Source organism: Xyrauchen texanus, chromosome 30 (assembly GCF_025860055.1).
Source record: "Xyrauchen texanus isolate HMW12.3.18 chromosome 30, RBS_HiC_50CHRs, whole genome shotgun sequence".
Lineage (NCBI taxonomy): Eukaryota > Metazoa > Chordata > Actinopteri > Cypriniformes > Catostomidae > Xyrauchen > Xyrauchen texanus.
This window is the reverse complement of record NC_068305.1, coordinates 5,434,408-5,461,326: the sequence shown is the minus strand read 5'-3', so window position 1 is coordinate 5,461,326 and position 26,919 is coordinate 5,434,408. Positions and strand designations below refer to the sequence as shown.

The following is a 26,919-nucleotide window of genomic DNA, read 5'->3' as shown; positions in this document are numbered from 1 at the left end:
GCCACAAGTCAGCAGCCTCACCTATCATTCCTTGGAATGAGCAGGAAAAGACCAAAGCAATTACGAGGAAAATTATGGAATTCATGGTCCTGGATGACCAGCCGTTCTCCATAGTTGAGGACAGAGGGATCAGAAATCGGATAAATTTCCTCGATACAGAGGAGGAGGTACTTTCCGACGTCGCGTTGCCTGACTTGTTTAATCTCGTGTCATGTCACACACGCAGCCGGTTACAAGCATACCTGTCAACATTTGGGTACACAAATCCGGGAGAGGGAAAGTGGGTTGCTGGATGCAGAGGCAGGCTAAATACTACACAAATTGTGCCGTTGTGATTTAATGTGCTGAGTAACGTAATTTTTCCCACCGTGTCCGATATTAAAATCAGTGTGACACACATTGCAAAAGGCGTGGGCATTGTCGATATGGCTTCGGGATATGAAATTAAATTCTTCCATCCAGCTGTTGTTAAATGTACATGCATATTTTGTTTTTTTCACCGGATCACTAGCTGAGTCTTCTCCTCCCATCTACCAGTGATGCTTGATTTAACATCCTGTGTCTACTGCCTGAGCAGATATCAACAGCGCTAATGGGTTGTAGGTTGCCAGGTTGAGGTCCCAAATGATTTGTAATTTGTATGATGTGTCGATTGTGTGAGTAGGATGCGTTTCATTCAAGATCTGGCAACTGGACCACCTTGGAATAATATATTGATGTGATTATTCGTATAACGTGGTTTGGGCCATACAAATTACGGGAGTTTTTTTGGGAGAAATAACAAAACGGGAGACTCCTGGTAAAAACGGGAGTGTTGACAGGTATGGTTACAAGCCGTTCCCGAAGCAGTGCTCAGTTTTACAACTGATATTTGGACATCTAACGTAAGTTGAGCGTATTGGACACTTCAGTTTTTCAGATCTTTAGAATTGTTTTGTTAGATGAGTAATAAAGAGAAAAAGGTCCATTTATAAAAAATAGTGGAAAATGACATCTGTTATATAAAGCAACTCATTTGCAGTTAATTGTTATTTCTACCTCTTTCCAGTCACAGAGCACTTTATTTTGAGAGTTGTTTAAGTGAGAGAAGATCCTGTAACTTAGTGCAGTTTGGGGGAAATCGTAATGTTTAATAATATATTTTATTATGAAAATAAAATGTTGCATTGAAGAAAGGTAGATTTTGTTTGTATATGCGGTCAATAATAGTTCTTAGAAAGAAAATTGCAATCGGTGCATCTCTAGAAAATACACAAAATTAAATTTCACAGAAGAATGTGAAAGTGGAGATTAATAATAAAAATAGGACTTAAATCTTAATCTGTTTCTCATCCACAATAATAATAATAATAATAATAATAATAATAATATCGCTTCTGAAGATATGGATTTAAACTGGAATTTTATGGATCACTTTTATACTGCCTTTTTGTGCTATCTAAAAATCTTTGGTCATGTTCAGCAGAAGAAAGAAAAACATAAACATATGGGATGGCATGAGGGTGATTAAATGATAAGAGGATTTTCATTGTTGGGTGAACTATTCCTTTAACAAGGAAAATTAAAAATGGCAATCCATGTCAAAAATTCAGTCACGATTATAGACTGAAGCACAATTACTAATATGAGATGTAATAAAAAGACAAATTTTTAATTTGTAAATTGACGGGACCTTAAACAAGCACTCATAATAAATCTCGAACTGATTGACAATAGACCTAATTGAAAGTTAATTTACATAACCTTTATTGATTGTTGATTTAATTTTTATTTTTACTGACAGTGTACTAGATAAAATATATAATATATATATATATATATATACACACACATATTAGGGCTGTCGATTTAATGCGTTAATTCAGTGCGATTAATTTTACAAGAAAAAACGCGTTAACAAAATTAACCCAATTAATCGCAATGCCCCCGGACCATAATAAGGAAGATTCCTGAGAAATGCAAGCTTGTAGTACCATCTGTTTGTTCCAGAGGGCAGTAAGTGAAATTTCAACTGTATGAGCAACGTGCAGTTTATACTGTGAAGATGTCAGCAGACAGAACAACAAAAACATCCAAGCGCGTTACGTTCTTGCGTTCAAAACACTTGGATCGCAAATGCAAACTAAGGGATCTCAAGATGTGTTCTATGTATTAAACTATATTTACCTTGTCACAGTGACCTAAACATTTTATGTTTATGATGCAACGCACCAGAGACTCTACACAAGCATGTCTGACACAGATGTAAATTGACGGGACCTTAAACAAGCACTCATAATAAATCTCGAACTGATTGACAAATTCACTTGTGAGATGGATTGCTGTGAACTGTATGCCAATGATTGACTTATGATAGTAAACAATACATTGTGTTCTAAAGCCGATTTTTGTATAGTCTAATCAATGATTAACTCTTCTGCCACAAGAATGTAATGCATTTTAATTATCTGAATATTTTTATTATATATATATATATATATATATATATATATATATATATATATATATATATATATATATATATATACACACATATCATTTTTTAATATTTAAATATAACTATGTATACCTTTATATATAACGATATATATATGTATAAGCATTATATATTGAATTATTGTTATATGAGGGATTTCTCAGCAAATATTTGTATATGCGATTAATTAATCGGGACACCATGTAATTAATTCGATTAAAAAATGTAATCAATTGACAGCCCTAATATATATATATATATATATATTAGGGCTGTCAATCGATTAAACATTTTAATCAAATTAATTACATGGCGTCCAGATTAATTAATCGCGATTAATCGCATATACAAATATTTGCTGAGAAAGCCCATTATATAACAATAATTCAATATACAGGTGAAACTCGAAAAATTTGAATATCGTGCAAAAGTTCATTAATTTCAGTAATTCAACTTAAAAGGTGAAACTAATATATTATATAGACTCATTACAAGCAAAGTAAGATATTTCAAGCCTTTATTTGATATAATTTTGATGATTATGGCTCACAGCTTATGAAAACCCCAAATTCAGAATCTCAGAAAATTAGAATATTACATGAAATCAATAAAAAAAAGGATTTTAAATACAGAAATGTCAGCCCTCTGAAAAGTATAATCATGCATATGTACTCAGTACTTGGTTTGGGCCCCTTTTGCATTAATTACTGCCTCAATGCGGCGTGGCATGGATGCTATCAGCCTGTGGCACTGCTGAGGTGTTATGGAAGACCAAGATGCTTCAATAGCGGCCTTCAGCTCTTCTGCATTGTTTGGTCTCATGTCTCTCATCGTTCTCTTGGCAATGCCCCATAGATTCTCTATGGGGTTCAGGTCAGGCGAGTTTGCTGGCCAATCAAGCACAGTAATACCATTGAACCAGGTTTTGGTACTTTTGGCAGTGTGGGCAGGTGCCAAGTCCTGCTGGAAAATGAAGTCAGCATCTCCATAAAGCTTGTCTGCTGAAGGAAGCATGAAGTGCTCTAAAATGTCCCGGTAGACGGCTGCTTTGACTCTGGACTTAATAAAGCACAGTGGACCAACACCAGCCGATGACATGGCTCCCCAAACCAACACAGACTGTGGAAACTTCACACTGGACTTCAAGCATCTTGGATTGTGTGCCTCTCCATTCTTCCTCCAGACTCTGGGACCTTGGTTTCCAAATGAGATGCAAAATTTGCTCTCATCAGAAAAGAGGACTTTGGACCACTGAGCAACAGACCAGTTCTTTTTTTCTTTAGCCCAGGTAAGACGTTTGACATTTGAAGCCCATGTCCAGGACCCGTCTGTGTGTGGTGGCTCTTGATGCAGTAACTCCAGCCTCAGTCCACTCCTTGTGAAGCTCCCCACACATTTGAATGGCCTTTTCCTGACAATCCTCTCCAGGCTACGGTCATCCCTGCTGCTTGTGCACCTTTTTCTTCCACACTTTTCCCTTCCACTTAACTTTCTATTAATGTGCTTTGATACAGCACTTTGAGAACATCCAACTTCTTTTGCAATTACCTTTTGAGGCTTTCCCTCCTTGTGGAGGGTGTCAATGATGGTTTTCTGCACAACTGTCAGGTCAGCAGTCTTCCCCATGATTGTGAATTCAACTGAACCAGACTGAGAGACCATTTAAAGGCTCAGGAACCCTTTGCAGGTGTTTAGCTGATTAGAGTGTGACACTTTGAGCCTACAATACTGAACCTTTTCACAATATTCTAATTTTCTGAGATTCTGAATTTGGGGTTTTCATAAGCTGTAAGCCATAATAATCAAAATTATATCAAATAAAGGCTTGAAATATCTTACTTTGCTTGTAATGAGTCTATATAATATATTAGTTTCACCTTTTAAGTTGAATTACTGAAATTAATGAACTTTTGCACGATATTCTAATTTTTCGAATTTCACCTGTATAATGATTATATAGATAATGATGTTTGTATTTATTTTTATTAATGCTTACATTTATTAATGATAAACTTTTACATCTATAGGTATATTAAAACAAACAACAAAAAAAAGGAAAATAAATAAACCGTTTAATAAAAATATCAAATTGTTTACATATTTCAATACACTTTACAGCTTTCTTGTTACTCAAATTGGAAATTGTTCTTATTGCTGAAATGAAAACGAATGGTTAACAACTACTATACTTACATTTATGAATACTAAACCTTGCCAACAAAAGCAGAACATTAATCAAATAATATTCCTTATGAAGAGACATGTCATAGCTAAAAAAAAACGAATAAAACATTTTCAAAACAAAGTTGAAAGCTGGGAATGATATGATCTCTAACAATCTTGCAGAAATCAGACCAAAAACGAGTAGGGACAACTCCAAAATAAATGAAAAAATATTTCCTCCTGCAAACCACAAAATGTACAGAATATATCGACATCACGATTAAATCTCTCTACAAGAAAATAATTAGTGAGGTAGCACTTATAAGTTTGAAGGAAATTTCTTTTATTTTATTCGTGATTAAATATTTATGGGGTAATTTGCGAATTTTGCACCATCTCAATCCAGCGTCAGACATGCTTGTGTAGTGTCTCGAGTGCGTTGCATTATAAACATAAAATGTTTAGGTCACTGTTTCAAGTTAAATATAGTTTAATACTCAATCTTTAAACACATCTTGAGATCCCCTAGTTCACATTTGCGCTCCAAGTGTTTTGAATGCAAAAACGTGTTGTTCTGCCTACTGAAGTTTTTTCATTACTGTATAAACTGAGTTGCTCAAACAGCTGAAATTTCACTTACTGCCCTCTGGAGTAAACAGGTGGTACTACAAGCTTGCATTTCTCAGGACTCTTCCTTATTATGGTCCGGGGGGGCATTGCGATTAAATGCGTTAATTTTTTTTACGCGTTATTTTTTGGTAAATTAATCGCACTGAATTAACGCGTTAAATCAACAGCCCTAATATATATGTATATATATACATATATATATATATATATATATATATATATATATATATATATATATATATATAAATAAAAAATATCCAGATAATTAAAATGCATTACATTCTTGTGGCAGAAGAGTTAATCATTTATAAGACAATACAAAATGCCGTTTTAGAATAAAATGTATTGTTTACTACCATATTATTGATCATCAGTCAATCATTGGCATACAGTTCACAGCAATCCATTTCACAAATGAATTTGTCAATCAGTTCGAGATTTATTATGAGGGCTTGTTAAAGGACTCGTAAATTTACACCTGCGTCAGACATTTTTTTTTATTAATGCTTACAAAACTTTTATATCTAGAGCCAAGAGGTATATTAAAACAAACAACAACAAAAAGGAAAATAAATATAAACAGATTAATAAAAATATCAAATTGTTTACATATTTCAATACACTTTAGTAACAGCTTTCTTGTTACTAAAATTGGAAATTGTTCTTAGGTATTGCTGAACCTCTGAATTAAAAATTAAAACTAATGGTTTATAACCACCATACTTACATTTATGAATACTAAACTTTGCCAACAAAAGCAGAACATCATAATCTATCTATCCATCCATCCATCTATCTATCCATCTATCCATCTATATATATATATATATATATATATATATAAATAATACAGGATTACCAGACATTCATGACAAGCAATAACAGATTAACTACTATTGTTGAATGATGATCTAGGAACTCGGAGCACAGACATTTAAAAATTTGAGTCCCCAAAGTATTTCAGGCTTGCTTGGTGATCATTTGGATTTTGGTTGCACAATTAACTGCATTTGAAATGTTATTTTATTTTGGACTCCATGTAATTCCATGGTAATATAACAAATCATAACGTTATAAATTTCCATTAAATAAAAAAAATTAAAAAGATAATATAAAAATGTTTGCTAAATTTACGCTGCTAAATAAGGTGGAAACGCATCATAACAGACATTGAAAAAGGTCTATTAAATTTTTACTGAAATTGACACTGATAATAAAATGTATCAAGAAAAAAACATTTAAATCAGAAAACCTAATAATTTTCACTAGTTGTCTAAGACTTTCATCAGTGGGTCCCCATTGCATGATTCATGCATATTAACCATGTTTATTAATCTGCAGCAAATGCTTACCTCGCCAAAAATCTGACTGATCTCTGGTGATGTAATGAAATCGCCGTCCACTCCGAGCATGTCATTCTTCACATAATACCCCTGCAAACATAGACAAAAAACTTTTGGTCTTTGGTGGTGGAGTACTTCCAATCTAACAATCATTTATAATGTATACATAATATAACAAAGCCTACTGTTTAAATAAGTGTGTAGACAGATAGGTGGATGTGTCTAGCAGTTATATCTATCTGTCTGCTGATTATGAATTCAGGGACCGAAATGAACTGTGACATGATACATACTGACACTGGATTGGTGAGTGCCTCTCTCATGTACTCAGCCACTGAAATGGGACCAGTGGCTGTGATTTTAGAAGTGAGATGTTTGAGCATAGACATATTTGACTGCAGTCTCCGTAGAGAGAAGTTCCAGCAGCATCCATCCCGCCACATGCACGGCACTACAACAGACACAACTGCATCATTACAATCAGTACAACAGATAACAGACAGCACTGGATCTTTAAAATAGACCGTGTTACACAGGGCTGGACTAGGAAGAGAAATCGGTCCGGGATTTTACATGGCAACTGGCCCAACTGTAGAGGGTGAGCCAAATGTTGTTGTGTTCGCTGTCCTTTTCTGCATATTGCGGCACCATTTTGTGGTCCGTTCAGCATAACACGGCGGCTCATTGTTGCTTATCGCCATTCGGCATGTTGCACGGCCAAACCACCAGCCTGCTCGGTTCTCCCGATGGACATTCCGCCCCTGATCGGCACATAAGTGCGTTTTACACCGGGAAAATGCCCGGTATGTCAGACTACCGGTCCAGCCCTGGTGTTACATCAGCCATGCGTCATTACAACAGAAAGCACTCCATCATTACAATACTGCACCATTACAACAGAAAGTATTACATCAGTACAACTGACAGCTCTGGGGCCTGTCTCACAAAGCAGTTTCAGTGGCTACCCCGGTAAGTTTGAGTTTAGGTTGTGTTCGGTATTCAACCCCATAGTGACTTAGTGACACTCCAAGGCTAACCTGCTCTGAGGCAGAAGCGATGTCCTTCATAAAGTCAATGGAGTGAGTAAGGTATTTTGTGGTACTCAAGTTGTAGCCAAATGAGTCGGCTCACTGAACATTCCTTTGACTGTCCAAGGAAACTTAGCGCCTTTGTTTTGTTTTAGCTGTTTCCACCAAGCAGCTTTGCGGAACAACACACCGGTTGTGTTATGTGGACAGTTATGTGGATGAATCTACACGTTCTTTGTTTTTATTTGGAGTGGTGGTGGCGTAGTGGCTAAAGTACAGGGCTGTTAATCAGAAGATCACTGGTTCTAACCCCACGGCCACCACCATTGTGTCCATGAGCAAGGCACTTAACTCCAGGTTGCTCCAGGGGGATTGTCCCTGTAATAATTGCACTGTAAGTCGCTTTGGATAAAAGCGTCTGCCAAATGCATAAATGTAAATGTATTCTGCCTATTGGCTGGAGTTCATTTTATAGATTATCTGTTGGTGTGTAATTCTGTCTCACAAAATTTGTATAGAAACACTGGACTTGAGCAATCCGACAATAAATTTGTCGCAGGGGCTCTCGTAGGCATACATGGACTGTTTGAGTTTAGAGGGATGGCATTTGGAACTGTCATGAGCAGGGTTAATGCACACGTTTTTCTTTTTTCTGTTTGTTTGGTTCTGGGGGAAGTTCGGGGTTTGATTCTTGCACTAATGTTGGAATGTGGTCTTTATAATTTAGTTTTTGACACACAATCTATTTTACCTCATGTGTCAAAATGTCAAGAGTTAACCCTCTCGGTAAAAATATCCAGCCGGTGCGTCCTGCTGGATATTTTCGTCATTACAGCAGAAACAATTTAAAATACTCCATAATTTTTGGGTATACAGATAAGTGTAAGACATCATTAGAGACTATAAAGGGTCTACTTTTATTTGTGCACACTCACAATAACAACAAAATCTTGTGCTTTTGTAAAATAAAGAAAATAAAAAGGGTGAGCTTTCAGCAGTCTCTGTGTTCACGATATTTCAGAAACATGTCACAAAAATTAACTGAAACTTCGCGAATACTTATCACACAAACATGAAACATATGTCTAAAGAAAGCTTAAAATGTCTACTTTTAAATAAAATAATTCAAATTTAAAACAAATATTCTCCTGCAATGCAATCGGTTTGAAACAAAGCAACGTACAGTTTTTACCGGTCCATCTCATTATCTGTAATGTGATCCCACCCACCAGCAGAGCGTGCCATTCATACGCTAATGTACTGAGACGATCAATGCAAATGTACACGCCCCTGACAGTGTTCAGAGGTTTGATGCAAACAAAACACAACTCAACTTTTCTGCGTGTTTGTAACGATACACATTTAAGGAATCTCCTGGATATTAAGAAAGAGTTAACATTTTCGGTGCGTCGGAATGGAATAATTAAAATGGCATCACCGGTTTAAGCATGGATTCCCCGAAGAACAAACTGCAGCTAAAAAAAACTTGCCCATGGTGCTCTAAAGCATGGGAGTATTTTAGCCAGGGACCCAACGATGTGGTGCTGTGTAAGATATGCAAATTGGAAATGGCTTATCACACCCGTACAACCACCATGAACGAACACTTGAAGCGAAAGCATCCCGAATCGCTTGTCAAGATGGCAGCACCATAAGTCCTGTTTACTTTTTTGTCCCCACCCATCCAAACATGATATAATATTACAACACCTGTTTCTGTTAGTAGTAGTTACTTAAAGTATATTTTCTAAATGTTTCCACATTGCCCCCATGTTAGAAGTAATTTCTGCACCGCGAGTAAATTTCGCACTATGCGACCAAAAAACATCTGTTATTAGCCACTGGCAAGTACATTTTTATATTTTACTCACCAGTAATAGAGTTGTGTAGTGTCCGAGGCCCCTTTACTAAATAAAAAGCAGTTGATTAAGAAGCTGGATTCAGCCTCATCTTTCCCTGCATGATGTCTCATCAGCGCAGAGGAAAAAGCACTTGTGTCTCATTCATTTGAGCATCTCAGGGTACTGCACCACGGACGTCACAAGAGCAGCTCTCGAGCGCGTGTAAAGATGAACCACTTGTCAAGCGCACTGATGTGCACACCGTCAACAGAGGCGTGCGAGAAAATATAAACAAAGGTATAAACGGATTCGTTTTGTGAACGTAAAGTACTCCAGTTTCACTTTACGGCCATGTAATGTCAAATATCCGTGGTCATTGTGGGTTTATTCATGCAGTTTAATAGACAGTGAGAGAGGAGATGCCTTGCTCTATTTCTGTGGAGATGATCAAATGCAAGAAACAGAATCTGAAAGTCTTCCTTCATGAGAAATAAGGGCTTGCGAGTTAACCAGAGAGCCTTAAAATAATGTGTGAAAGTGAAGAATTTAAGGCAGAAATATTTTACTATTACATAATATAATATAATAGCTATACAGGTTAGCTGGGTTACAAAAGAAGCAAAGCAAAACATTGAAAGTCCAATGGATCAAAAGTAAATCGGACAAATAAGAGAGATATATTTTTGTTATTTAGACATATTTTGATAATTAAAATATTATTTTAATAATTGTAGAATTTTTTTTGACTGTCATTAATTCAGTTTTATTTTATTATATGACCCAAGCTATATAAATGGCTTTGTTGTGTGCATGAAGCACACATAGTGAGTTTGTATGGTAATGAATCATCATATTCGTGAAACACCTTACACAGACAATTAATCATCATAGTCCTAAAACAGTAATCGTAGTCATAATCGCAATTATTTGCACTAATTTTACTGTAAAATAATTTTATGTTGGACTGCTAAACTGTTTTGATTTTCCTCCTGAAAGTGACTTGAATTTTACATTTTGTTTAATTTATTTTGTTGTTGGATTGCTAAATGTAGATTTCACATACCTTTTCCTTGAATTGAACACGTTCTTTCTTAAAATCTCTCCAAAATAAAATTAAAGTAATATACATTTAGCAATCCAACAACAAAATAAATTAAACAAATGTAAAATTCAAGTCACTTTCAGGAGGAATATCAAAACATTGTGCAACCTCGAGTTTAGCAGTCCAACATAAAATCTCTCCAAAATAAAATTAATGTTGGACTGTAAAATGGAGATTACCAGTTAAAACAGGGCTATTTTTGTTGCAGAATAATGCCCTGCAGTGCACAGTTTGTTTCTTGTACATTTGTTTGTGTTTAAGAAAAGATAATTTATTACAATATTAATGACAAGTTTTTTATATTTATTTTGGGTTAATTAATTAATTGTTATATTTCTCAAGAAATAATAATAAAAAATCTTTAGAAAAATCAGCAAATTAGTCATGCCACACTTTTCATGAGAGGTCTTAAAATAACGCACGCTGGCAAATTGTTAAATCAATTGCTGAGTATATTATGCCCTTGGTGCAAATAAGTGCTGTATTTTCCAGAATATACACTGATCAGCCACAACACTAAAATCACCTACCTAATATTGTGTAGGTCCCCCTCGTGCCACCAAAACAGCACCAGCCCGTTTGGCACCAACAATCATACATGCGATAATCTAATCAGCCAATCATGTGGCAGCAGTGCAGTGCATAAAATCAAGCAGATATGGGTCAGGAGCTTCAGTTAATGTTCACATCAACCATCAGGATGAGGAAAACATTTTCTCTCAATGATTTGGACCATGGCATGTTTGTTGGTGTCAGATGGAATGGTTTGAGTATTTCTGTAACTGCTGATCTCCTGGGATTTTCACACACAACAGTCTCTAGAATTTATTCAGAAATGAGCCAAAAACAAAAAAATATCCAGTGAGCGGCAGTTCCGTGGATGGAAATACCTTGTTGATGAGAGAGTTCAACAGAGAATGGCCAGACCGGATCGAACTGACAAAGTCCACGTTAACTCAGAGAACCACTCTCTACAATTGTGGTGAGAAGAATCAGGTTAGCGCTGTTTTGGCGGCACGAGGGGGACCTACACAATATCAAGCACGTGGATTTAATGTTGTGGCTGATCGGTGTAAGTTGTGTTGTTTTTTTCCATCATCGGAAAAGGTCCTGTGACTAAGTCTGAAATGACATATTTACATAATTTATATACGTATAGTTGCACACCAGAACACATGCTTACACACAATGTAAGATAAAAATCATCAGTTATATAGATGGTAGTGGCATTTTAAAGAAGCCTATACAATGTATGTATATATATATATATATATATATATATATATATATATATATATATATACACACACACACACTCACCTAAAGGATTAATAGGAACACCATACTAATACTGTGTTTGACCCCCTTTCGCCTTCAGAACTGCCTTAATTCTACGTGGCATTGATTCAACAAGGTGCTGAAAGCATTCTTTAGAAATGTTGGCCCATATTGCAGGATAGCATCTTGCAGTTGATGGAAATTTGTGGGATGCACATCCAGGGCACGAAGCTCCCGTTCCACCACATCCCAAAGATGCTCTATTGGGTTGAGATCTGGTGACTGTGGGGGCCATTTTAGTACAGTGAACTCATTGTCATGTTCAAGAAACCAATTTGAAATGATTCGAGCTTTGTGACATGGTGCATTATCCTGCTGGAAGTAGCCATCAGAGGATGGGTACATGGTGGCCATAAAGGGAAGGACATGGTCAGAAACAATGCTCAGGTAGGCCGTGGCATTTAAATGATGCCCAATTGGCACTAAGGGGCCTAAAGTGTGCCAAGAAAACATCCCCCACACCATTACACCACCACCACCAGCCTGCACAGTGGTAACAAGGCATGATGGATCCATGTTCTCATTCTGTTTACGCCAAATTCTGACTCTACCATCTGAATGTCTCAACAGAAATCGAGACTCATCAGACCAGGCAACATTTTTCCAGTCTTCAACTGTCCAATTTTGGTGAGCTCTTGCAAATTGTAGCCTCTTTTTCCTATTTGTAGTGGAGATGAGTGGTACCCGGTGGGGTCTTCTGCTGTTGTAGCCCATCCGCCTCAAGGTTGTGCGTGTTGTGGCTTCACAAATGCTTTGCTGCATACCTCGGTTGTAACGAGTGGTTATTTTAGGCAAAGTTGCTCTTCTATCAGCTTGAATCAGTCGGCCCATTCTCCTCTGACCTCTAGCATCAACAAGGCATTTTCGCCCACAGGACTGCCACATACTGGATGTTTTTCCCTTTTCACACCATTCTTTGTAAACCCTAGAAATGGTTGTGCGTGAAAATCACAGTAACTGAGCAGATTGTGAAATACTCAGACCGGCCCGTCTGGCACCAACAACCATGCCACGCTCAAAATTGCTTTCTTTCCCTTTCTTTCCCATTCTGACATTCAGTTTGGAGTTCAGGAGATTGTCTTGACCAGGACCACACCCCTAAATGCATTGAAGCAACTGCCATGTGATTGGTTGATTAGATAATTGCATTAATGAGAAATTGAACAGGGGTTCCTAATAATCCTTTAGGTGAGTGTATATATACCCAGAGGTTACCAGAGCCTGTCAGATATAGCTCCTGTCCTGCCTGATGTCCGACTTCCACCGCTACGTGTTGCTGAAAGATGACTAACTGCAGCCTATACCAGCCAGACATCACTTCAGTCTACTACGATGCACTTCACAGAGAAAGAATTGATGCCAACTCCAAGACATGGGAGGTCATGTGCCACTCCCTGAACCTTGGATTCAGGATGGACGTTAACAAAATTACCAATTTCTACAGATAAATAGTATATATGAACAATTTCATTCAGGATTTAGGCCCCATCACAGTACTGAGACTGCACTTATCTGAGTTACAAATGTCTTGCTCTTATCATCTGATCGCGGCTGCTCTTCACTTCTAGTGCTTTTAGATCTTAGTGCTGCATTCAACACGATAGATCACAACATTCTCTTGAATAGGCTAAAGAATTATGTTGGCATCTGATGAGTTGCATTAGCATGGTTTAGGTCCAATTTCGCAGACCGCTACCACTTTGTCTATATAAGTGAGAAATTGTTAAACCAATCAAAACGTTTATTATGGAGTTCCACAGGGCTCTGCTTTTCTCCTTGTATATGCTTCCCCTGGGAGATATTATCAGGAATCATGGAATGAGTTTCCACTGTTATGCCGACGATACACAACTTTATATTCCTGATGAAATGTAAAAAAGAAAATATCTCATGATGGCACCACGGAAGCCAGCCTCGGTGTGGAGTGCTCCTATTCTTTTGCTGTTTTTGTTTGTTTGTTTGTTTGTTCTGTGTTTGTAATCTTTTTCTAATCAGTTTTACCAGGGACGAACTGTTGAACATTCGACAGCATATACCAGACAATTTTTCCCAGGTTTTTGAATATTTGGACACATTGCTGGACATTTTATTCTGAGGTGCAGCTGTGCTGTTCAAGAGATGCAGACAAGGGAGACGAGCAGGCACACTCGTCAAGCTCTGGCAGCGCGGCTTTCGAACAGCGCTGCAGAGCATTCATCTAGTGAATCTCCGCTCTATTCCCAACAAAACAGACGAACAACACCTCCTCAGCTGAACAAACAAGGACTTTTCAAATTCTGCTGCCTTGTGCTTCACAGAAACCTGGCTGATTGAAGCCATACTGGACAGCGTATTACATCTGCTGGGCTTTCAGCTGTTCAGAGCGGATCGCAAACAGGGAAAACGAGTGGTGGTGGAACATGCTTTTACATCAATGAAAGTTGGTGTACAGATGTAACAACGTTAAAGAAGATTTGCTGTCCTAATTTGGAAGTGCTCTTTATTAACTGTAAGCTTTTCTACTCGCCACGGGAGTTTCCTCGCTTATTCTGGTGAGTGTGTATATCGTGCCAAACGCATGTGTGAGCGCAGCGCTGCAACAGCTGGCTGATCAGATCTCAGACACAGAACAACTCAGTTATTATTCTTGGGGATTTTAACAAAGCAAACCTCACATGTGAACTGCCCAAATACATTACATGCCCAATCAGAGACAGAAATATACTGGATCATTGCTACACAACAATAATGGATGCATATCGCTCTGTCCCTAGAGCAGCTTTGGGACTCTCTGATCACTGGTCTGGTTCATCTTCTTCCAGGTGTACCTGTACCATCTACAGACAGAAGTTTTGGTGCAGTCAAAACTACCTGGAGCTCTCAAAACGGCTCACTAACCCCCCTCACCATTCTAAACAGCACTGTGGTAGCAGTGGAGTCAATCTGGTTCCTGGGCACTACCATCTCACAGGACCTGAAGTGGGAGACCCACATTGACTCCATTGTGAAAAAGGCCCAGCAGAGGTTGTACTTCCTTTGCCAGTTGAGGAAGTTCAACCTGCCACAGGTGCTGCTGATACAGATCTACTCAGCAGTCATTGAGTCGGTCATCTGCACTTCAATAACTGTCTGGTTTGGTTCAGCTATGAAATCGGATATCAGAAGACTACAACGACAGTTCAGACTGCTGAGAGGATTATTGGTTGCCACCTGCCCAACCTTCAAGAACTATACACTTCCAGAGTGAGGAAAAAGGCTGGAAAAATCCCTCTGGACCCCACTCACCCTGCCCACTACCTTTTTGAATTGTTCCCTTCTGGCTGACACTTCAGAGCTCTGAGCACCAGAACCGGCAGGCACAGGAACAGTTTTTTACCTCAGGCTATCCATCTCATGAACAGTTAAAACTGCCCCATTGAGCAACAATTATGTGTAATTCACAGTCTAATCTTTTTTTATACTTATCCAACACATCCATCCTCTTCTGCCATTACAGTCTCTTGCACTGTATATAACAGATTTGTATTTAGATTTGCACTATGTAGGTGTATGTATGTATGTATGTATGTATGCATGTGTGTCTGTATATGTGTATATATGTGCGTGTGTGTGTGTGTGTGTGTGTGTGTGTATGCCCCCATACCGGCTACCCCGCAGAGTGCTATATGGCTAGCAAATCATGGTCAATGCTCAGCTGGAGGGCCAAAGAAGCGCTATAAGTGAAGATTGCTTTGAGAAAGTGAAAGATCAGACCCGAGGACCTGGAGTATGTTGTTGCTGATCGTACCATCTGGCGACAGCTTTGTTGGGATGGGGCTCGTATGCTGGAGATTGAGAGGACAACCAGAAGACAACAGGAGAGAGCCAGGAGACACACAGCCATGGCTGCCATCAATACCACCACTATTACCACATATATATGCCCCATCTGCAATAGAGCTGGTGGGTTCAGGATAGGACTGTTCAGCCATCAAAGATCTCACCATTAAATGAGTGGACATCATCATCGGATTTCGATGGACAAGCGAAAATGTATGTATGTATATGTGTGCATGTGTATGTGTATATATGTATGTGTAGTAGGGTTGCACATAACGATTATTTTTTTAGCGATTAATCTAACGATTATTTTTTCCGATTAGTCAATTGATCGACTAATTTGCCGATTTTTATTATTATTTCTTGATTAATATAACAATTAACCAAAAATAAATATATAAAACTCGTCTCATTAATATTTCAATATTTTAATAAATTCTCTTCTCTTAAACACAAATAAATGTACAAGAAACAAAGTGTGCACTTGCAGGGCATTATTTTGAAACAAAATAGCCCTGTTTTAACTGGTAATCTCCATTTTAAAGTCCAACATAAATTTTATTTTGGAGAGATTATATGTTGACTGCTAAACTCGAGGTTGCACAATGTTTTTGATATTCCCCCTGAAAGTGACTTGAATTTTACATTTGTTTAATTTATTTTGTTGTTGGATTGCTAAATGTAGATTACTTTAATTTTATTTTCATTTTATGATTTTAAATAAGAACTTGTTCAATTCGAGGAAAAGGAAAGTGCAATCTACATTTAGCAATCCAACAACAAAATAAATTAAACAAAATGTAAAATGCAAGTCACTTTAAGGGGGAATATCAAAAACATTTTGCAACCTCGAGTTTAGCAGTCCAACATAAAATTATTTTACAGTAAAATTAGTGCAATTTGAGTAACACTTAAATGTTTTTCTAACAGGAATAACTAAAACTTGTGCATTCTTAATCAACTCTCAGTAAAAGAAACATTTGTAACAAAACAATTCACAAGGTAGATAATAATAATGAAAATTAGGGGTCACTATTGTGAAATTTGGCTGACAATTAATTTTCAAACAAATAATTGCGATTATGACAATGATAACTGTTTTAGGTCTATGATGATTAATTGTCTGTTTTAGGTTTTTCACAAATATGATGATTAATTACCATACATACTCACTATGTGTGTTTCATGCACACAACAAAGTCATTTATACAAATTTAGCTTGGGTCATATAATAAAATAAGGGTATATGATTTCCTTTTCAGGCTTCAAAAATGTATGAATGACAAACAAATAAAATTATTAAATTATTAAAATAATATTTTAATTATCAAAATATGTCTAAATAACTAAAATATATCTCTCTTATTTGTCCGATTTACTTTTGATCCATTGGACTTTCAATGTTTTGCTTTGCTTCTTTTGTAACCCAGCTAACCTGTATAGCTATTATATTATATTATGTAATAGTAAAATATTTCTGCCTTAAATTCTTCACTTTCACACATTATTTTAAGGCTCTCTGGTTAACTCGCAAGCCCTTATTTCTCATGAAGGAAGACTTTGAGATTCTGTTTCTTGCATTTGATCATCTCCACAGAAATAGAGGAAGGCATCTCCTTTCTCACTGTCTATTAAACTGCATGAATAAACCCACAATGACCACGGATATTTGACATTACATGGCCGTAAAGTGAAACTGGAGCGCTTTGCTTTCACAAAACGAATCCGTTTATACCTTGTTTAAATTTTCGCGGGAGTTTTGCGCACGGCTCTGTAGATGGCGTGCTCATCAGAACGCTTGAGAAGTGGTTCATCTCTAAAGAGAGCTGCTCTTGTGACGTCAGCGGTGCAGTTACCCGAGATGTTTGGAGTTCAAATGAATGAGACACAAGTGCTTTTTCCTCAGCGCTCACTGGCGAGTGAAATGTTAAATTAGATGGCTAATAACAGTCGTTTTTGGTCGCATGGTGCGATATTTACTCGCAATGTAGAGGGCTGCATGGCTGTTAAAGTAAACAGAAAATATAAAACGGCCAAATAACAAAATTAGATGACGCATAGTGTAAAGTTACGTTAGCAGCGGTGCAGAAATTACTTTTAACATGGGGGCGATGAGGAAACATTTATCAAATATATTTTAAGTTACTACTACTAACAGAAACACGTGTTGTAATACTATATCATGTTTTGGTGGGTGGGGACAAAAAGTAAACAGGACTTATGGTGGGTCTCCGGCTAATATACTCCCACACTTTAGATCACCATGGGAAAGTTTGTTCTTCAGGGAGTCCATGCTTAAACCGGTGCTGCCATTTAATTATTCCATTCCGACGCATGTTATGCAAATCAACGTATTTCTGTAATCGATGACGTCGATGAATCGTCCCAGCCCTAATGTGTATATGTATATATATTGCTGTTTTGTATTGTTGTGCACTGGAAGCTCCTGTCACCAAGACAAATTCCTTGTATGTGTAAGCATTCATGGCAATAAAGCTGATTCTGAAATTTCACAATTAATGAGTGTATCAATTAAATACAATTTTGGATGGCCAGAAATGTCCTTCTACTCAATTCCGACAAAACACAGGTACAAATTATTGGACTAAAAACATCTAAAAACAAGCTGCTAAAATATAATTTGACTCTCAATGAATGTACTGTTACATCGTCTTCTACAGCAAAGAACTTAGGTGTATATTTGATACCAATCTGTCCTTTGAATATCAAATGACCAATGTATGTAGAACAGCATTCTTCCACCTAAGAAATATTGCTAAATTACAACACATGCTCTCTGTTGCTGATGCCAGAAATCTAATTCATGCATTCATGACCTCAATACTTAGATTATTGTAATGCATTACTGGGAGGATGTCCAGCAAGATCAATAAATAAACTTCAATTGGTTCAAAATGCAGCAGCCAGAGTGCTGACTAGAACCAAGAAATATGATCATATTAGCCCCATTTTAACGTTGTTACATTGGCTACCTGTTAAATTTCATATTAATTGAAAAATTATGTTAACCATGTACAAAGCTTTGAAATGTCTAGCTCTGCAGTATTTAAGTGACCTTCTACCATGCTATATTCCATCACGTTCATTACGATCGCAAAATTCTGGGCTGTTAATAGTTCCTAGAATATCAAAATCCATAAAAGCATATTAGGCTCCTAAACTATGGAATAGTCTCCTTATCACTGTTCGAGATCCAGACACACACTCAGATTAAGTCTACACTAGAGACTCATCTACTTAGCTAGGCATACACCTAATTTATCCTTCAAATCACAATTAGGATGCTTTAGTTAGGTCGGCTGGAACCAGAAACATTGATCATGATCTATAGCTCTGCAATAAATTGAATGGCATCTATCCTGACTCCTATCCTGAGGTCACCAGAACCGGCTGGATCAAGCTCCATTCCTGCTTCATGTTGGTCTACACTGTTACGTGCCTCCGAGTGATGATGACTAATAGCAGCCGGTGCAAGCCAAACATCACAGGTCAGTTCTTCAAGGATGACTTTGGGTTCAGGTTTGCAATAAATCGATGAGGAACAAGTGTTGAGAGCAGCTGAGAGCGTCAAAAATCAGAGAAATGCTCAAGTTTAATCAGATGAGGGGTAAAATAGCCAGACGGCACTATGACCTGCGACATCTGTCATAAGACCTTCAAAATCTGATGATTATAACGCTGAAGTTTCTGCTGGTTTCAGTGCTTAAATCTCATTATTATGTTTAAATTAGACTTCAAACAGCCCCATCCCCACACACACAGGGCTGGGGAGTAACAAAATACATGTAACAGGATTACGTATTTAAAATACAAAATATAAGTAACTGTATTCCATTACAGTTGCATTTTAAACTATTGCCATTTAGAATACAGTTACATTCAAAAAGTATTTTGATTACTTAAGAGATTACTTTGCATTTTATTGTCATTTGTTTCATTTAATATTTAGTCCTTTCAGAAGGGAAAAAAAGTATACATTTAAATGATGTGATCCAAAGTGCATTTCAACAGTGGTGAAACACTTTCTTATGATGTGTTACATTCATTCGTAAGTTTGAAGTTTGGAGCAGAAGAAATAGAAATAAACCTTGGGTAATTTGTCAGCTTTACACTAAGCTAAAATGCTATTTCTAGCCATTTTACATGTACATGTTACCAGGCACTATCATTTTTTTTTTTATCAAGAAAATTCACGTTGGATCATAATTTCTTTTTTCTAGTAAGACCTTTGATATTAGGGCAAAATGTTTATGTCAGACTGAACAATGCACATCTTAGCCGACTGTGGGCCCAACCCACTTTTTTTTGTTTTGTGAATGGACATTTTTCATGCCACAAGTCTTTTTATTTCCACAACTAATATTTGCTTGTGGTAGCTCATTATTACTGTTGGTATATATGTGTATAACTGTAGTATCTCCCGCACTCACGTTCATTCTCAACATCTGTAATTTTCTGTATTTGTGATCAAGCTGTCTTATTATAGGCCAATATCCATCTTTCTTTTAAATGTTAGCCTATGCTCGTTATGTAGTGGTATTGGAGCAATGGGAATGCTGATGTCCTGACTTTCAGAGAGAGAAAAAAATGCTAATCCGTGGTGGGCAAATTTCGCCGTTTCGCTTATTTGCAACACTCCCGTAACGTTAGTCACGTTCACTGATTGGGACCACAGTCGTCTACAATGTATATCGTGCAGTCTGGCATAACGTCGCACATGGCAATATCAATGCGTTCATATCGTACAGTCTGACAAGCAACAATCGTAAAGGACTATTAAATCGTACAGTGTGTGTGTGTGTGTGTGTGTGTGTGTGTGTGTGTGTGTGTGTGTGTGTGTGTTTAAAAAATGACCTTAAACAAAGCCTATATCTGCAGTATGTAAACGTATGTACATTTCCTCAACCCATAGAATATGATCATTATTTGACAAATATTGTAGCGCACATCTGCTTGAAAAGTTTTGTTTCATACAGGTTCAAATACAATTTTTGCAAATAACATGCAGTATGCTAGTATTCCATTTCGTCCATAACCAATGATAATACTCATCTCACCCTCTAACGCGAGCCGTTTCAGTCTAGATAGAGTCCTCATGTTGCTCACAAAAACACTAAACTCATGTAGACAGCAATATTAATAATGGCACGGAAAATTCGTGTGTAACACACTAGCACATGCTGTCATACACATACAAAGGCGAGCTGTGATTGGTCCAACCTGTCAGAGTCCTACATTCTGATTGGACGAGACTTAACAGTGACTTGTGACTCCAGTCAGGACAGGTCCTAATCCGCATTTCTCCATGTAAATATAATTTTTTCCTATGTGTGTAAAAGAAGAACGCTTTTTAGAATAGCCTTTAAAACACAATCTAATTGTTTACGTTCACAAACTACTTCTGCTTTCTACTTCGTGCGAAATAAATATAGTTGATGTTCATCATATCTGCAAAAAGACCAGCAAAGCCCCATCAAGTAAACTGGAGAAAGGTTTTAAATTGTATGCCGCTTCATATATACATAGATACGAAGGTAAGAAATAATTCCCAAAATAATAATCGAATTCCTAAAGTGGCGCCTTATTAATTGGCTAATTAATACACATGAGTTATTTATATCCAGTATCAAATAGACACAGGTTGTCAAGTGAAGTCAGCGTAGCCTTGTGTCAAAGATTGATGAGGAAGAATGAGCAACCATACAATTTAATATTATGCAGGAAAGCTAGGGTATCATATGGAAGCCGGTTTCCGCCACAGTTAAATAAAAAAAGGTGATTTTGTAAGTCAATATAATGAGATACTAAGTCATTATTATGAGAAACTTTCTCATAATAATGACTTAGTATCTCGTAATAATGAGAAACTTTCTCATAATAATGACTTAGTATCTCGTAATAATGAGAAACTTTCTCATAATAATGACTTAGTATCTCATAATAATGAGAAACTTTCTCATAATAATGACTTAGTATCTCGTAATAATGACTTAGTATCTCATAATAATGACTTAGTATCTCGTAATAATGAGAAACTTTCTCATAATAATGACTTAGTATCTCGTAATAATGACTTAGTATCTCATAATAATGACTTAGTATCTCATAATAATGACTTAGTATCTCATAATAATGACTTAGTATCTCGTAATAATGAGAAACTTTCTCATAATAATGACTTAGTATCTCGTAATAATGACTTAGTATCTCATAATAATGACTTAGTATCTCATAATAATGACTTAGTATCTCGTAATAATGAGAAACTTTCTCATAATAATGACTTAGTATCTCGTAATAATGAGAAACTTTCTCATAATAATGACTTAGTATCTCGTAATAATGAGAAACTTTCTCATAATAATGACTTACTGTGCGCATGCGCAATGTGCTCAGTCAGACGAATTGTGCGTTTCAGATTGAGACGGATCACACAAATGACAACAGCACAACTCTTTTGAAAGTAAGTATAGTTTTATAGCAAGAGGTTTGCAAATAACAACAATTTAGCGCGATGTAAGTGCTGGGCAAGTGTGACTCGCGAATCGGTTTCACACCGCAAGCGAGGTGTGCATTATTAAAATAAATATATAATAATCTCGTTTATAATACCACAGTTGTTACACCTCAAGACATTTTCAGGTTTTAATTCCTAAAATGCTCTTGTGAGTATAACTACGTTCTTACGTCAGGGATTCAGGGGGTGAACCTCATTGCGCGCTGTTTTTAGTTCTTCACCTAGGGTCTTGCGTACAAAGTCTCCGTTACGGATTCGAAAGCGTCACTTTAGACCTACTAACGGAGGTTTATTGGAGTAACGTGTGTGCGTGTGCGTATGAGCGCTGGAAAGAAAGTGTTCAGACCTGCGTGTGTACCTGTGGGTTCGAGCTGTTATGAATCAACTGGGGATCGTTTTAACTGTGGATGTGCGCTTGCACACTGTGGTAAAGTAAGTTTTACGTATACTGTTACAATGTGATATGTAAATAAATAATAAAACAATGTGACAAGCAATACATCTTGGAAAAATGAACCTAACATTTATATACTTGCACTGTTTTAAAAAGATGCCCATCCAAAAACGTAGGTTTACATTCCATGTTTAAAAAAAGTTACTCTGGGTGCTTTTGGATGTTATTTAAATAAAATACTTGATTTTAAATTTGTTATTTAGGTGATGGCTTAAATTTCAGAACTGACATATGTTTGTCTACAGGATGGAAGATCTAAAGGGATTCTTGAGACAGAGGAATGTCCCTGAGGAAACAATAGAGACACTGGAACATGAAACGGTGAAACAGATACAGATTAACACAGATAATGTTCATAAAAGTTTAAAAGTATTTTGTTAGAGATTAACATTTTAGCTCCAAACTCAAATATAAGCCGCCAAATCCATTCTTGCACTGACATTGGTAGTATTACAACATGTTGCACAAGTAATTGATTAATCGAGTACTCGTTCAGCTTTAAACATTTGACTAGAAAAACTTGATTTTCATTTGTGCCAGCTGTGGGCAACAATGAAACTACTTTTCTCACTAAAATCTTGCAGTTACAACTAAATGTATTGGCTGGCATTGTACACTCCTGAGCACAAAAAAACAGGTCAAGCCCAAAATGTCAAAACATTAAGTGAGGAATATTAGCAAGACTTAAACAAATGCTCTCCTGAGACCTTCTGTGCCACCATTTGCTCATTAACTGTTTGGGGAAAAGCTGGAAATGGGGAAATTCACTTATATAGTCTTACTATAGGCAAATGTAAAACCTTGATAACATTTTCCAAAAATGTCACTTAGCCTTCACAGTGGTGCGTAATATTTGGGCGCTACTCAAGAACAGCATATCAGATGTAGATGCTCAATAGTTCGGTTCACATTCATGCATTTAGAACGGCACCAGAGGTGAATTTTAACAGAATTTGAATGATAAGAAGCTGAATTAAACTACTGTGAGCTTGCCTACTGTGAGGGACAGAGGGTCAGAAACAAAGAACACAAGCTCTTAACTGAAAAGATTGGTCTTTATTTGAACCCAAATAAAAAAGGACTTACAAACTCATAAATTTCTTACAACATAACAAAATCCACAAACAAAAAGAAAATAAGATAACACAACATTCAATAGAAAACAACTAACAAACTAAAGCTGTCCCCTGTAATGAACAAAGCAACAGCTTATAAAGGAAAGGATGGGCCCATTACATCACAAGAAGGGAAAACAAAGTAACTTTACATTTAACAATTAACAATTAACACTTAAATCATGATCAAATCAACAAATACATTTATGAAATCAAAATTGAAGAAAAGCTAATTTTATAAAGATACCATAAATATAGAACTAAAGAAGTCAATTAATAAAGATATCAGTTTTTCCTCCTCCCCATGCAATCTGAGCAAAATGGTATGTGCGGACGGAACCAATAATGCTTAAATTCCTCATCCTGCCCGGACTCTAATTTTCGTCACCACAATATGCTGCTTCTGCCATCCTTGTCTGAAGACCATCGCCACTCATCACCGGTAAACTTAAACTCAAATTGAAACAAATATAAATAACAGACACAACGAAACTAACTTGTGTGCACTCCAAATCAGTAACGATGTAAATAAAGTAGGGCTGTCAATTGATTAAAATAATGATGAAATAATGATACATAGTTATCTTTAAATATATATATATATATATATATATATATATATATATATATATATATATATATATATATATATATATATATATATATATATATATAAAATAAACAAATATTCAGATAATTAAAATGCATTACATTCCTGTAGCAGAAGAGTTAATCATAGATAAGACCATACAAAATTTTCAATTTACACCTACATCAGATGTCTCGGGTGTGTTGCATCATAAACATAAAATGTTTAGGTCACTGTGTCAAGTTAAATATAGTTTAATACTCAATCTTTAAACACATCTTGAGATCCCTTAGATTGCATTTGCGCTCCAAGTGTTTTGAACGCAAGAACTTAACGCATGTTGTTCTGCCTACTAAAGTGTTTTCTTCACTGTATAAACTGTGCGTTGCTCATACAGCTGAAATTTCACTTACTAGGTGGTACTACAAGCTTGCATTTCTCAGGAATCTTCTTTATTATGGTCCGTGGGCATGCGATTAATTGCATTAATTCAGTGTGATTAATTGTACAAAAAATTACTTAAATTAATTGCAATTAAATGAGCATGTAAATTGAGACATTCAAAATAGTTTTTTTAATATTTCTTGTTGCAGTTAGGTAAATGCTTCAAAAAATCCCAAACTAACATTTGGGCTTTCTTTAAGATTTTCTTTTCTTTATTTCTGTATTTCATTAAATTTTTCAGGTTACATTTTTGTGAAATAAATATTGTGACGTATCTCCAGCAGGCTCTCTCGAAAGGCTATGAAATTCCTCATCCCCTTCCCTCCTCTTACTTATGTGAGATACAGATCAAGGCTGCAGGTGGAGGACGATTTACCTTTATTCCTTTCTACCGTTTATTTTTTTTGCTTAATGTAAGCTTATACTGTGACAAAACAGCACTGTCCATCTTGCTAATGTTGTTTGATGTCTGATGTTGATGTTTTCAAAGTTGAATTGGCTTAAGTCAGTGTTTCCCAACCACTGTGCCACGTGCTGTGAAAGATTGTCAGGTGTGCCGTGGAAAATGATCAAATTCCACAAAATAAATAAATGCATGAAAATAATAATATTTTCAGGGATCTAAACTGCTCACCTTTCGGAGAAATTCGCCATTATGAAACCACAATCTGTCACTTTTGTGATTGTGAAGAACAATGATTAATGTGCAAAAGTGAGTGATATTTATACGCATTAAGAATCTTTCACATGACTCGCATCAGCGCTGCAGAATACATTGAAGTCTATGAAGTGACTTGACAACAAAGTGTTTTTCACACATATGTTTTTTCTTCACCGATAATATTTTTGAGATACTAAGCAACAAGAAATATAATTTTTTTCCCCAAATTTGGTAAAAAACAAGTGCATTTCCCCGTTTCCAGCTTTTTCCCCAAACAGTTAATGAGCAAATGGTGGCACAGAAGGTCTCAGGAGAGCATTTGTTTAAGTCTTGCTAATATTCCTCACTTAATGTTTTGACATTTTGGGCTTGACCTGTTTTTTTTGTGCTCAGGAGTGTACAGTGCCAGCCAATTTAGTTGTAACTGCAAGATTTTAGTGAGAAAAGTAGTTTCATTGTTGCCCACAGCTGGCACAAATGAAAATCAAGTTTTTCTAGTCAAATGTTTAAAGCTGACATTTGACTTATATTTGAGTTTGGAGCTAAAATGTTAATCTCTAACAAAATACTTTTAAACTTTTATGAACATTATCTGTGTTAATCTGTATCTGTTTCACCGTTTCATGTTCCAGTGTCTCTATTGTTTCCTCAGGGACATTCCTCTGTCTCAAGAGTCCCTTTAGATCTTCCATCCTGTAGACAAACATATGTCAGTTCTGAAATTTAAGCCATCACCTAAATAACAAATTTAAAATCAAGTATTCTATTTAAATAACATCCAAAAGCACCCAGAGTAACTTTTTTTAAAACATGGAATGTAAACCTACGTTTTTGGATGGGCATCTTTTTAAAACAGTGCAAGTATATAAATGTTAGGTTCATTTTTCCAAGATGTATTGCTTGTCACATTGTTTTATTATTTATTTACATATCACATTGTAACAGTATACGTAAAACTAACTTTACCACAGTGTGCAAGCGCACATCCACAGTTAAAACGATCCTATGGGATCAATTCCATGCCACATATATTTGCAAAAATATAAAGTATTGCAAAATAAAATAAAGTTTTGCAAAACAAAAAAAGTATTGAGCAAACAAAACAAAAAAAATTTAAAACAAAAATTAAGTATCACAAACGTAAAATAAAGTATCGAGAGAAAAAAAGAAAGTTTTGCAAACAAAAATAAAGAATTGCAAAATATAAATAAAATATAGCAAAAATCAAGATGTAATTAATTGCAAAAATCAATGACTGTTGTAAAATAATCTAAAGATCTTTTATCCTTTTTTATCTCTGCAACAGATTTTTAGGCAGCAATGATTTTGCCACACATCTTTTTCTTTGCAACGCTCGTTTTAATCTGCATTTCCATCACGAGTGAGCTCGTGATACCGT

The 26,919-nt window shown here is 36.3% G+C and overlaps 1 protein-coding gene across 1 annotated transcript in view; it reads right to left on the bottom strand.

Annotated features, from left to right (window-relative positions):
• The window catches only part of ndufaf7 (NADH:ubiquinone oxidoreductase complex assembly factor 7), a 100,220-nt gene extending 79,293 nt beyond the window's left edge, over positions 1 to 20,927 (bottom strand). Inside the window, exons 1-3 of the mRNA XM_052098625.1 lie at positions 20,798 to 20,927; positions 6,906 to 7,063; positions 6,622 to 6,702 (exon numbers count right to left, since the gene is read on the bottom strand). Coding sequence (XP_051954585.1) covers positions 6,622 to 6,702; positions 6,906 to 7,063; positions 20,798 to 20,837 — 279 coding nt within the window. The 5' untranslated portion in view covers positions 20,838 to 20,927. The remainder of the gene's footprint in view (positions 1 to 6,621; positions 6,703 to 6,905; positions 7,064 to 20,797) is intronic.
• Positions 20,928 to 26,919: the final 5,992 nt, after the last annotated feature.